Genomic DNA, 14321 nt, shown 5'->3' on the forward strand with positions numbered 1-14321 from the left:
CAAAGACCGGGGAGCTTGCCAAACTAATATGACAACCCCGAGGCTGCAGTCATTTATAAATCATCTTAAAAATTGAGGGAATACTGAACTGTACTAAAAAATCAAATTACAAATGTGGAAATGAAGTTCCTTACCAAAGCACACTGGTCCATCTCCTGATCTCTTTTCTGCATCTGTTCAATAGTATCCTGCCATTGGTGGATTAGTTCTTGCCTCTCACTGTGGGATCTACGAAAGTCATGTGCTATTTTGTCCAGTTCCATCTAATTGAAAGAAACAAGTTTTAAAATTTGCTTTCTACAAAAATCTGCAATGTTTAAGTTGCTATTATACATTAATGTGAATGATTCAACTTAACATAAATGTAATGTAACATTGTATTTAGCATACTCTTAACAGCAAATATACTGCACAAGGAATAAGAACAGAACTTGTAATACAGTTCTATGTAGGGTCTCTAACCTGAGCTGCCATTGTTTCAGTCATTTCATTGTCAAGTAATTTACGCTTTTTATTTGCTTCAATAGTCATCCTCTCCATCCGTACTGTAATATCCTGTAATAAACAGAAATAGTACCAAGTAAATTTGTTTTAAATGCAATATTTTTTTCCCTTCTGCTCTGGAATCACTAACTTATATTGGAACATGATGTGCTGGTGCTAATGTTGGACTTGGGTGAACAGAGTCAGAAGTCATACAGAAATCATGAGCTTTCGGAGTGGATGCTGCCTGATGATTGGCTGTGCTTTTCCAGTGCCACACTCTTTGACTACAAAGCTATTTCTGCTGGTGTGTTAGCTATGATGAGATAGGTAACAGTGAAACCAAATAACTAAAATTGCAAAAGACGTGATCAAGGCTGATATGAGCCGTGGTTTACTAAGGGAGTGGAATCCCTGGTCAAGAAGAAGAAGAAGGCTTATGTTAGGACAAAAGGTGAAAACTTAGGGCACTTGAGAGTTACAAGGAAGTCAGGAAAGACCTAAAAAGAGAGCTCAGAAGAGCCAGGAGGAGACATGAGAGGTTGTTGGCAGATAGGATCAGGGTTAACCCTAAGGCTTTCCATAGGTATGTCAGGAATAAAAGAATGACGAGAGTTAAATTAGGGCCAATCAAGGAAGAAGGGCTTATGCCCAAAACGTTGATTCTCCTGTTCCCTGGATGCTGCCTGACCTGCTGCGCTTTTCCAGCAACACATTTTCAGCTCTGATCTCCAGCATCTGCAGACCTCACTTTCTCCCGCCAATCAAGGATAATAGTGGGAAGTTGTGTGTGGAGTCAGAGGAGATAGGAGAAGCACTAAATAAATATTTTTCGATAGTGTTCACTATAGAAAATGAAAATGTTGGCGAGGAAGATACAGAGATACTTGCATCTTGACTAGAAGAGATTGAGGTTCACAAGGAAGAGGTATTAGAAATACTGCAGAGTGTGAAAATAGACACGTCCCCTGGGCCGGATGGGATCTATCCTAGGATCCTCTGGGAAGCAAGGGAAGAGATTGCCAGGCCTTTGGCATTGATTTTCAAATCATCATTGTCTACAGGAATAGTGCCTGAGGACAGGAGGATAAATGTGGTTCCCTTGTTCAAAAAGGGTAGTCGAGACAACCCTGGTAAATACAGACCAGTGAGTCTCACTTCAGTTGTTGGTAAAGTGTTGGAAAAGGTTATAAGAGATAGGATTTATAACCATGTAGAAAAGAATAATCTGATCAGGGACAGTCAGCACGGTTTTGTGAAGGGTAGGTCGTGCCTAACAAATCTTATTGAGTTTTTTGACAAAGTGACCAAACAGGTAGATGAGAGTAAACTGGTTGATGTGGTGTACATGGATTTCAGCAAGGCATTCGATAAGGTTCCCTTCAGTAGGCTATTATACAAAATGCGGAGGAATGGGATTGTGGGTGACATAGCAGTTTAGATCAGTAATTGGCTTGCTGAAAGAAAATAGAGGGTTGTAGTTGATGGAACATGTTCATCTTGGTGTCCAGTTACTAACGGCGTACCGCAAGGGTCGGTGTTAGGTCCACTGCTGTTCGTCATTTTTATAAATGACCTGGATGAGGGCTTAGAAGGGTGGGTTAGTAAATTTGCGGACGACACTAAGGTCGGTGGAGTTGTGGATAGTGACGAAGGATGTAGTAGGTTGCAGAGACACATAGATAGGATGCAGAGCTGGGCTGAGAAGTGGCAAATGGAGTTTAATGTGGACAAGTGTGAGGTGATACACTTTGGCCGGAATAATCGGAATGCAAAGTACTGGGGTAATGGTAAGATTCTTGGGAGTGCAGATGAGCAGAGAGATCTCGGTGTCCATGTACACAGATCTCTGAAAGTTGCCACCCAGATTGACAGGGTTGTTAAGAAGGCATAGTGTTTTGGCCTTTATTAATAGAGGGATTGAGTTCTGGAACTAGGAGGTTATGCTGCAGCTGTACAAAGCTCTGGTACGGCTACACTTGGAGTATTGTGTACAGTTCTGGTCACCGCATTATTAGAAGGATGTGGAAGCTTTGGAAAGGGTGCAGAGGAGATTTACTAGGATGTTGCCTGGTATAGAAGGAATGTCTTACATGGAAAGGCTGAGGGCCTTGAGGCTGTTCTCGTTAGAGAGAAGAAGGTTGAGAGGTGACTTAATAGAGACATACAAGATAATCAGAGGGTTAGATAGGGTGGACAGGGAGAGCCTTTTTCCAAGTATGGGGACGGCAAACATGACGGGACACAACTTTAAAGTGAGGGGAGATAGGTATAAGACAGATGTCAGAGGTAGTTTCTTTACTCAGAGAGTAGTAATGGTATGGAATGCTTTGCCTGCAACGGTAGTAGATTCGCCAAGTTTAAGTGCATTTAAGTCGTCATTGGACAGGCAAATGGACGTACATGGAAGAGTGTAGGTGGGATGGGCTTCAGATTAGTATGACAGGGCGGCGCAACATCGAGGGCCGAAGGGCCTGTACTGCGCTGTAATGTTCTATGTTCCATGACTGACCATACCAAAGACAGATTGAAGAAGGAATTGATGGATTCCTTCTTCCTTATGAGAGTCTTTGCAGTTCATAGACATGATGGAGTTAATCAAGAGAAACCCTCCATGAAATTCTCCAAAATTGAGACTTGTCTGATTTCTGGTAAAATTCACCCCTATTTTTTTCATAGCCAGAGAAGGTGTTCAATATTAGTAATGTCATAGTATGCTGTCAAGAAACGAGTTAGAACTCTTTCAACAAGGTGTAACTTTTAGGAAGATTTTTACATTGAGAATAAGAGTGTAAAAGTAGAAGATCATGACCGTTCAAGTAATCTATGAAGATTTCAGTCTCCGGCTCCTAATTTGGCTGGTTGTATGACTTTGACAAAAGAGTGCTATTGAGGAGCAGGAAACTATTGGTAGTAATGTCCAGATTTCAACAATTAACTTCACGTGTGGATGCCAGAAGATGGCAATTTCACCATGTTACAGAAGTTATAACTGAAGGGGGAATTAGCTGATTCCTCCCCCTTTCTATTTTTGACTCAGTAAAACTAGTTGTAACACTCTCACCTCCTGTCACACTCATCATATCATGACCCACTTGGCAGGATATGTTAACTCCCAAGTCTCACTACTTCTGAGGTGGCCACAAAAGTTACAGATTTAATCAAAGTTGCAAAGTCCCCAATTTACCTGTTTAACGGAATCAGGTTAATAGAAAACACTGATCAGATTCCTGTACTAAATAACAATGATTATTTAGAACAAATAAATAAATTTTAGCTACAAGTAAACAAAACAAAGAACTATCAATATATAACATATATTAATTAATTAAAACTCTAACCCTCATTTTAAACAGCCAACCACACAGAGACACAGACCAAATGGACCAAAATTGGTGTTATGGTTAGAGGAAAACAAAACACTGGAGAAACCAAGTTCAGTAGCATCAAACCACAGCATTTGATGAGATGTTCCTTTTTCTTCTCAAAATGTTTTGTTCTACAATCTCCTCTAGAATCTTTCACTTTTTAGCTAGATGTATATGGGGATAGCTATACTAATTATAAAGTCTTCTAGTTATGAGTGAAAAGTCGCAGTATACATGTAATTGATGGGAGAAAATAACTGGCTTTCTTCAGACTTTGGTTACTTCTACTGTACAGATACAGAGACATAGTCTGCTTCTTCATCTTCTCTCCCTCTGAATCGTTCACACACAACAGCTGTTGAGTTGCCTAGAAACCAATCAGAGTTGGGAGCAAGCTGGTGTTCTCTTGCATCCCCAACTGCACAAATCAATCAGCACTCTGTTGCTAGCCAAATTTCATTCCACACAATGAACTTGGCACTGCTCTATCATATCTTACTTACCCCACTGCTTGTAAACCAACAGTGTAAACAAAATTTACCCTGAGTTCCAGCAACTTGTTTTCAAAAGTGCAGCAATTCCTTCCAATGTCCTTGGTTTAAACAAAGCTTTTCCCATTTCAATTCATAATTAAAAATAAAGAAAATATTTTAAAATACAGTCTTTACAATCTGTAAATTGCTCATGTGTTTATTTTAGTTCACAATTACGTTACTTCCTAAGGTTCATGAAAACTGCTATGAGAAAGTATATTGTCGAGTAAATAAACAGAAACAAAACAAAGCATACCCTGATTTTTCCTTCATCTTCTTGTGCATATTTTTGGATGATGATTGCATCTTCATCTGTTTTAGTTGACTCTTCCAGCCAGGCCTCCAAAGCTTGCCTGTCCCAGTTCAATTGGCATTTCAAATCCTCAATTTTCTGTGTGTACCTATAGATGCTATTCTATAAAAACAAATACAATTATACGTATTTTCTTCAGTTTCATGCTAATGTTGACTTTGCGCTCACAGTAATGCAAAGATATCTATTAAAGCCCCAGCTGTTTCTTCACTCACTTCCCTCAGTAACCTGGGATAGATTCCATCCAGTCCTGGGGACTTGTCCACCTTAGTACCTTTTAGAATACACAACACTTCCTCCCTCCTTATGCCACCTTGACCTAGAGTAATAAAAGATCTATCCCTAACCTCAACATCCATCATGTCCCTCTCCTCGGTGAATACCGATGTAAAGTACTCATTAAGAACCTCACCCATTTTCTCTGACTCCACACATATCTTTCCTCCTTTGTCCTTGAGTGGGTCAACTCTTTCCCTCATTACCTTCTTGCCCCTTATATATGAATAAAAGATTTTGGGGTTTTTAACCCTGCTCGCTAAGAATATCTCATGACCTCTTTTAGCCCTCCTAATTCCTCATTTCGGATTGATCCTATATTCCCGATATTCTTCCAAAGCTTCGTCTGACTTCAGTAGCTTAGATCTTATGTATGCATCCTTTTTCCTCTTAAATGGTCCCACAATTTCACCTGTCATCCATGGTTCGTTCCCTAATCTTGCCATTTTGATCCCTTATTTTCACAGGAACAAACCTCTCCTGAATTCTAATCAACCTCTCTTTAAAAGTCTCCCACATATTGAATGTGGATTTCTCTTCAAACAGCTGCTCCCAATCTACATTCCCAACTCCTGCTGAGTTTTTGTACAGTTGGCCTTCCCCCAATTCAGCACTATTCCTTTTGGACCACGCTCATCTTTGTCCACTGAAACTTCAACCACCTGGCCGGGCTCATTTCCTAACACCGGGTCCAGTACGGCCCCTACACGAGTTAGACTACTTACATACTGCTCCAGAAAACCCTCCTGGATGCTCCTTACAAATTCTGCTCCATCCAATCCTCTAACACTAAGTGAATCCCAGTCAATGTTGGGAAAATTAAAATCTCCTATCACCACCACCCTGTTGCTCCTACATCTTTCTATGATCTCTATCTCTATATTTGTACCTCTATCTCATGTTCGCTGTTTGGAGGCCTGTAATACAGCCCCAACATTGTTACCGCACCCTTCCTATTTCTGAGCTCTGCCCATGTTGCCTCACTGCTCAAGGCCTCCATAGTGCCCTCCTTCAGCACAGCTGTGATATTTTCTTTGACCAGTATTGCAACTCCTCCACCCCTTTTATCTCCCTCTCTATCCTGCCTAAAGCATCAATATCCTGGGACATTTAGTTGCTTCCCTCAACCAAGTCTCAGTAATAGCAATAACATCATACTCCCAGGTACTAATCCAAGCCCTAAATTCATCTGCCTTACCTACTATACTTCTTGCATTAAAACAAATACACCTCAAACCCCCAGTCCCTCTGCGTTCATCCGCTGCTTACTGCCTACTCTTCCCCTTAGTCACACTGACTTCATTATCTAGTTCCTTACAGGCTTTAATGACTACCAACTTCCTGTCCACCAATGTCCTCATTTCATTCCAATCCCGCGACCACATTAGTTTAAACCCTCCACAACAACACCCCCAAGGACATTGGTTCCAGTTCGGCCCAGGTGGAGACCGTCCAATTTGTAATAGTCCCACCTCCCCCAGAACCGGTCCCAATGTCCCAAAAATCTGAACCCCTCCCTCCTGCACTATCTCTCAAGCCACACATACATTCTTAATATTTTATCATTCCTACTCTGACTCACACATGGCACTGGTAGCAATCCTGAGATTACTACCTCTGAGGTCCTACTTTTTAAACTTGGTTCCTAACTCTCTAAGTTCTTTGTGTAGGACCTCATCCCAGTTTTTACCTATATCACTGGTGCCTATATGCACCATGACAACTGGCTGTTCATCCTCCCCCTTGAGAATTTTCTGCAGTTGATCCGAGACATCCATGACCCATGCACCTGGGAGGCAACATACCATTCGGGTATGTTTCGTTTTTGACCACAGAAACGCCTATTTACTCCCCTTACAATTGAATCCCCTGTGACTATAGCACTTCCATTCTTTTTTCCGCCCTTCTGTGCAGCAGAGCCAGCCACGATGCCGTAAACCTGGCTACTGCTGCCTTCCCCTCGTGAACCATCTCCCCCAGCAGTATCCAAAACTGTATACCTGTTTTGGAGGGAAATGACTCAGGGAACACCTGCATTGCCTTCCTGCTCTTTCTCTGCCTTTTAGTCACCCATACTCTTTGTGCCTCAGCAATCCTAATCTGCGGTGTCACCAATTCACTAAACATGCTATCCACGACCCCCTCGGCATCGCATATGCTCCAAACTGAGTCCATCCGCAGCTCCAGAGCCATTATGCGGTCTAACAAGCGCTGCAACTGGACACACTTTATGCACGTGAAGGAGCCAGGGACACTAGCTGTGTCCCTGAGATCCCACATGAAGTAAGTGGAGCATAACATGGGTCTAAAATCTCCTGCCACTTTTAACCTTAAACTTTACCTAAATTGAGACTAAAGTTACGTAAAAGGAAAGAGAAGTTTTTTTTAACCAACTTACCTTAACTTACCACAATCATTGTCTTATCAACACACCACACACTCCTTTATTCTTGGTTTCGAGAGGGGACGGGGGACGGGTTGGAAACACTACATAGGTAGTGTCTCGGGTTCAGCCACTGCCCAAATATATCAGCTTTTTAAACCATTTTGCTTACCTTCCTGGCAACCCCCGATCCTCGCTCTCGCTGCCCTCAATGAAATTAAAAGGGAGACCGCAGACTCCCGAGGGAAGCTTTTTAAACGGTTTGCTTTGCCCTCAGTGCATGTAAATTGGAAAACACAAATGACTTAATGTTGAGGACTAATAGGTGAAAATTGCCACAGGCGATTTGGTGGTGGGAAAAGACGTTTGGTTGTGTGTGATAAAACTTCTGGATGTAAACAAAAAAACAGAAAAGAAAAAGAGAAGAAAAAAAAGAAAAAGAAGAAATAACATAATTTGAATAATCACACAGTGATTCGATGGCCTTATTGGCACTTACCTCCATAACATTTTTCCTCTCTCTCAATAAAGTAATGTCATTTTCAAGCCGCCGAATCTCTTGTTTAAGACGTTCCATCTCCCGCTCTGCAAGATGCTTGAACTGCTGTTCACTTTCAAATTCTTTCTCTCGTGCCTTTTGCAGAGACTTAAAGAAAAATTAATAATACTGTTTCAATAATTTTGTCTGCTTCATAGTAAGAAAAACACAGTTAACGTGCTAAAGGACTGAGTGAATGATACTAACATTCCAACATGTTGGGAATATTAAACTTATTTCATTGTTTATATTTAAATAGACCTCTGGTAACATCTCATGTAATACAGGAGATGTTATATACACTAAGGCATTCTGGCAGCATCTGTGGAGAGAGTTAAAAAAATCACACAACACCAGGTTATAGTCCAACAAGTTTATTTGGAAGCGCGAGCTTTCGGAGCACTGCTCCTTCATCAGGTAATTCATCAGGTCATTCACCTGATGAAGGAGCAGCGCTCTAAAAGCTAGTGCTTCTAAATAAATCTGTTGGACTATAACCTGGTATTGTGTGATTTTTAACTTTGTACACCCCAGTCCAACATCTGCATCTCCAAATCTGTGGAGAGAAACAGATTTACTGAATTTCTGATTCACCAAACAGCCTGACAAAAAGAGAGTAGATATTCAACTTGGCAATGTGCATGGACAAGATGGAGCAGGACAGGTGTGTGATTTCCTCAGGGACTTTCTGAGGAAGAGCCAATAAAACCTAACAGACGAGGAAGCTGGCCAATTAAGAGTCATAATGCCAGTGGGATACTGTGAAGTGCCAATTTTAATGTTCAGCATTGAGTCAAGTTTAGTCATGGGTTACAAAGGAAAGAGGTTATACCACGAAAGCTGCAGAGAAATAACTTCATCACCATGAAGGGCAACCTCAATTAGTGACATCAAATTGAAGTACTCCTGTGAGTAACTAAGCTGAGGAAAGACATCTTAGGCAAACTTTCACAAAATTTGACAATGGATGGAATGCTATAAGGGTTTGAGTGACATGGGCTATGGTGAGAAGTGTGGCAGAATTGAGTGACAAGAGTGGTGAGGATTATCTTGGCGTTAGGAGCAACTTATATCATCTTTCATGCTTTTCAGAAGTGGAAAAAGATGAGGACGTTGAAATGAGTTGATTGCAGTCATCATTCAATGATTGTAAATTTGTTCCTGATTGAATACATTCAGAATGTGCTCACATTTATGGCAGTTGCACAGCAGCACAGCACAAGACAATGAAGCCTATTTGGTTGCCAAGACATCGAAGTTTCAACAACACCACATGAGTGTTCACAGTCATCTCCTGCATAGAACCTTGATGCATAACTAATGAGGTGAAGAAATGCATGAGAAAGGTCCCCAGAACTCATGGAGGGAAATCCTCCATAAAACTTCCTAAAGCATGGGATGGTTCAGCAACCATTTCGATGTGAGAAAAGGGATAGTTTAAGCTCTGGAAACAGATCATGATGAAAGCAATTTCTTGGCAAGTGCAATTTTGCAGAGTTACTTCTGCCCTATTTTCCATTGTAAGGAAGCTACATATGTACAGCTATAGTTCCAAATGAGTATGATCTTTATAGAATTAGCAATGCAAACTTATAAAAGGTGAACAGCAAACCTTAATACAAATAAAGCAGGTAGTGTAGTGGTAATGTCATTGGACCAGCAGTCCAGACTCTCAGGCTAATATTTGGGGGATGTAGGTTCGCATCCAGGATGAGAGATGGTGAAATCTGAATTCACTAAGAAAAATCTGGAATTAAGAAGAAGCTAGTCTAATTGCAAGCATGTAACCGCCATTGTAAAAAAATCGGATTCACTAATATCAGTTAGGAAAATCCACTGTCTTCTCCTGCTCTGGCATACTTGCTGTAAAATTCGGTTGAGGTTTTGGCCTTGCTGGCTGACTGGCATTTATTGCCCATCCCCAATTATCCTTTAGAAGATGATGGTGAGCTTTATTGAAGCACTGTAATTTATTTGGTGCAGATACACCTACAATGTTGCTAGGAATGGAGTTGCAGGAATTTGACCCAGCGACATTGCAGTCACTGCGATATATTTCCATGCCAGGACGATGAATGGTTTAGAGAGGAACTATCAGATGGCAGTGATAAAAAAAAGAGCAGTGTGCTACCCTTGTCCTTCTAGCTGGTACTAGTTGTAAGATTGAAAGGTGCTGTCAAAGGAGGCTTATAAATTTCTGTAATGCCTCATGTAGATTTTTGTCCTGGATCCTGGCAAGCTGCTTGAGTGTGTTTGGAGCTGCATTCAACCAGGCAAGTGGAGAGTATTCCATCAGACTCTTGACTTGTACCATGCTTTGAGGCACCAAAGCACAGGCAATGAATCTCTCCAACAAGAGAAAATCTAACCATCATGCCTTGTTATTCAGTGGCATTTCCATGATTGATTCCTCCACTATCAACATCCTGAGAGTTAGCATGACTAAAAGCTGAACTGGACCAGAGCCATCAGTGACTACAAGAGCAGGTTATCGATTAGGAATCCTGCAGCGTGTAACTCACCTCCTGACTTCCTGAAACTGTCTATACTCTATATGGTACAGGTCAACACAAATGGTGACTAACATTGTATAATCATCAGCAAATATCTCTACTTCTGACCTTATGATGAAGGAAAGGTCATTGATGAAGCAGTTGAAGATGGTTGAGCCCAGCACATTACCCTGAAAAAACCTAAAGACATGTCCTGGAGTTGAAATAACTGACTTTCAAAAATCACTATCTTTCTTTGCACTTGGTATAACTCAAAACAGCAGAGAGTTTTCCCTCTGATTTCAATTGACTGCAGTTTTATTAAGGTGCTTGATGCGAGACCTGGTCAAATGCACACTTGATATCAAGGGCAGACATTCTAACCTCACCTCTAACTTTAGCTCTTTTGTTCATGTTTGAGTGAAGACTGTAACTAGGTCAGGTAATGAGTTGCCCTGGCGAACCCAAACTGAATGTTAATGCGCAGTTTATGCTGAGCAAGTTCTGCCTAATAGCAGGATTGATTATTCTTTCTATCATATTGCTGACTTTCAAAAGTAGCCTGATAGGGCAGTAACTGGTCAGATTAGATTTGTCCTGCTTTAGTGTGTACAGCATAGCTGTATTTTCCTGTAATTCTGTACATTCCTGTGCAAATGTTGTAGCTGTACTGTAACAATTTGATTAGGGATACATTAAGTTCTGCTGCACAATGGGACAGAACTGTAAGGACGGTAGAGACAGAAATCCTCATAGCATTTAATAAGTATTTAGATATGCACTTGCGTTGGCAAGATATTCAAGGGTATGGGCAAATTGGGATTAGCGAGTTTGGAGATTGTTTCTGATTGGCACATACTTGATGAGCCGAAGGGTCTTTTTCCATGCTACAAATCTATAATTCTACAAGTCTTCAGTATTAATGCTGGAATGCTATCAGTGCTCATAGCCTCTGCAGTATTCAGGGCTTTGCGTTGCTTTTTGGTGTCACATAGAGCGAAAACATTGGCTAAGACGAGCATGGGGACACAAGGGACCTCCGCAAGAGGCTAAGATGTATCATCCACTTAACATTTTTTAGCTCTGAACTAGGTGTGGCAAGACTGAAGAGCTTAGATCTGATCGATTGGTTGCTCGTCTATCATTGCTGCTTATGCAGTTTGGCACATAGATAGTATTGTGTTGTAGCTTCACCATGTTGTCACACAGAAACAAAAGCAATAGGAGCAGAAGAAAATAATTAAGATTCTAGAGTCTGCTCCATCACTCAATAAAATTATGATGCATTTTGAATTACAAATTCTCATTTATCCCTGATAACCCTCAAACCTAACAAGAATGTATCAAATTCAATTTTAAAATAATCCAATGTTTCTGCCTTCATTGCCTTTTGAGGAAGAAATTTCCAAGGTTGCACAACTCTCTGACAGAAATAATTTCTTCTTATCCTTAAAGGGTGATTCTAATTTTAAAAATGGGAATTGGATTTGGATTTGGATTGCCAATAAGATGAAACATCATTTCGACATCCATCTTGTCAAAACCATTCAGGATGTTATATAGTTTTTACAAATCCCTTCTCACTCTTCTAAACTCCATTGGAAACAAACCCAGCCTGCCTGACCTATTCTGTAAAAAACACAGAAAACTTAGGTATCAAGCTATTAAACTTCCTCTGCACTATCTTCAATGTATTTACACACCTCCTTAAATAAGGAGATCAAAACTGGCATTTGAACTGTAGTTTTGCAAGCACCTTGTTTAACTGAAGCATAACATCTTTTACTTTTACATTCCTCTGATATTAAAGGACATCATTCCATTAGCCTTCTCATATACTATCCTATATACTAACCTTTTTTGTCAATCACATGAGAACAGCTAAATCTCTCCGCACCTCTAACTGCTGCATCACTGAAGATTAAGCAACACTTTATTTTTTTCTGCCAAAGTGAACATCTTCAAATTTTCCCACATTAAACTTCATCTGCCAGATTTTTGTCCACTCACTCAACCTATCTATATCTGTCTGAAAGTTCTTTATGTCTTTTTCACAACATATTTTTCTACCTATCTTAGTGTTATGTATGAACTTAGCTACCATGCCCTTGCTTCCCTCATCTAAGGAATTGATATAAATTGTAAAAGGTTGAGGCTGTAGCTCTGACCGCTGAAGGTCTCTACACGTTACATCCTGCTAATCAGTCATGACTATTTGTTCATACTCTCTGATTTCTACCAGTTAGCCAGTCTTCAATCTGTTAATACATTATTCCCGACAAAATGAACATTTACTTTTCCACAATAACCTTTGATGTGCATCTTATCAATGCCTTCTGAAATTCTGATATAGTCCATCTACAGGCTTCTCTTTATCCACAGCACATGTTACTCCTTCAAAGAACTCCAATAAATTGGTTAAATATGATTTCAGATCTCTTCCTGATGAAGGGCTAATGCCCGAAACATCGTCTCTTCTGCTCCTCGGATGCTGCCTGACCTGCTATACTTTTCCAGCCCCACACTTTTTGACCCTGACTCTCCAGCATCTGCAGTCCTTACTGTCTCCTAAATATGATTTCACTTTGACAAAATCATACTAACTCTTCCTGATTACTTTCTCTAGCTCATTTTTAGGAATGCCTGGTGCTGCTACTGGCATGTCCATCTGCACTCTTCATTAGTGCAGAGTTGATCACCAAGCTTGAAGGTAACAAAATGGGGGGGGTATGGTTTATATTGGGTCACCAGATTGTAGATGGTGTTTGAGTATTATTCTACTGCTGCTGATGGCTCACAGTGCCGCATCAATGCTCAGTCTTCAGTTACCACATTTATCTGAAATCTATCCCATTTAGCACTGAGTCATAGAGTCAGAGAGATGTACAGCACAGACATGGACCCTTTGATCCAGTTTGTCCATGCTTATGAGATATCCAAAATTCATCTACTCCCATTTGTCAGTATTTGGCCTATATCCCTCCAAACCCTTCCTATTCATATATCATCCAGGTGCCTTTTAAGAGTACCAACCTCCACCACTCCCTCTGGCAACTTATTCCAGACACGCACCACCCAGTGCATGAAGACATTGCCCCTTAGGTTTCTTTTAAATCTTTCCCCTCTCCCCTTAAACTTATACTCTCTCATTTTGGACTCTCCAGCCTTGGTGAAAGGAGCTTGGCTAGTCACTGTCTCCATGTTCCTCATAATTTTATAAACTTCTACAAGGCTATCCCTTAGTCTCTGACGCTCCAGAGAAAATAGCCTCAGCCTAATCAGCTTCTCCCAAAAGCTCAAACCGTCGAAACCTGGCAATATTCTTTAAAATCTTTTCTGAATCCTTTCAAATTTCACACCATCTTTCTTACAGCATATGTCACACAACACATTGGAGAATATCTTCAGTGTGAAGACAGGGCTTCATCTCCACAAGGACTGGAAGGTGTAACTCCACTGTAACTTTAACTGTCATGGATAGATTCACCAACAGCAGGCACATTGGTGAGGTCAAGTATGTTTCTTCCTCTTGTCTGCCATAGACCTAATCTAGCAACTATGATCTTTAGGACTCAACCAGCTCTATCAGTGGTGGCACTGCCAAGCCACTTATAGGAATGGGCATTGAAGTTCCCCATCAATTACACTCTGTTGCCTTGGCACCTTAAGTTCTTCCTTCAAGTAGTGTTCAACTTGGAGGAATACAGATTCATTAGCTAAGGTAGATCATGGTAATCAGCCGGAAATTTCCTTGCCTATGTTTGACCTGATGCCATGGGTCTTCATGAGGTCTGGAATCAATGTTGACAACTCCCAGGTAACTCCCTCCCAATTGTGTACCCTGTGCCGCAGCATATGCTAGGTTGGTCCTACCAGTTGAGAAGAACATACCCAGAATTGGCAATGGTGTTGTCTGTGACAATGTCTACAAGGCA

The 14321-nt window shown here is 40.9% G+C and overlaps 1 protein-coding gene across 1 annotated transcript in view; it reads right to left on the reverse strand.

Moving 5' to 3' along the window:
• The window catches only part of ccdc39 (coiled-coil domain 39 molecular ruler complex subunit), a 132925-nt gene that overhangs the window by 118058 nt on the left and 546 nt on the right, over positions 1-14321 (reverse strand). The window contains exons 2-6 of the mRNA XM_087993528.1: positions 11169-11185; positions 7856-8002; positions 4641-4799; positions 463-555; positions 135-263 (exon numbers count right to left, since the gene is read on the reverse strand). Of these exons, the coding sequence (XP_087849654.1) occupies positions 135-263; positions 463-555; positions 4641-4799; positions 7856-8002; positions 11169-11185 (545 nt within the window). The remainder of the gene's footprint in view (positions 1-134; positions 264-462; positions 556-4640; positions 4800-7855; positions 8003-11168; positions 11186-14321) is intronic.

This window comes from Chiloscyllium plagiosum, unplaced genomic scaffold (assembly GCF_037043375.1).
Source record: "Chiloscyllium plagiosum isolate Xiang-an unplaced genomic scaffold, Cpla_swu_hap1 HiC_scaffold_13, whole genome shotgun sequence".
In the NCBI taxonomy this organism is placed as follows: Eukaryota; Metazoa; Chordata; class Chondrichthyes; order Orectolobiformes; family Hemiscylliidae; genus Chiloscyllium; species Chiloscyllium plagiosum.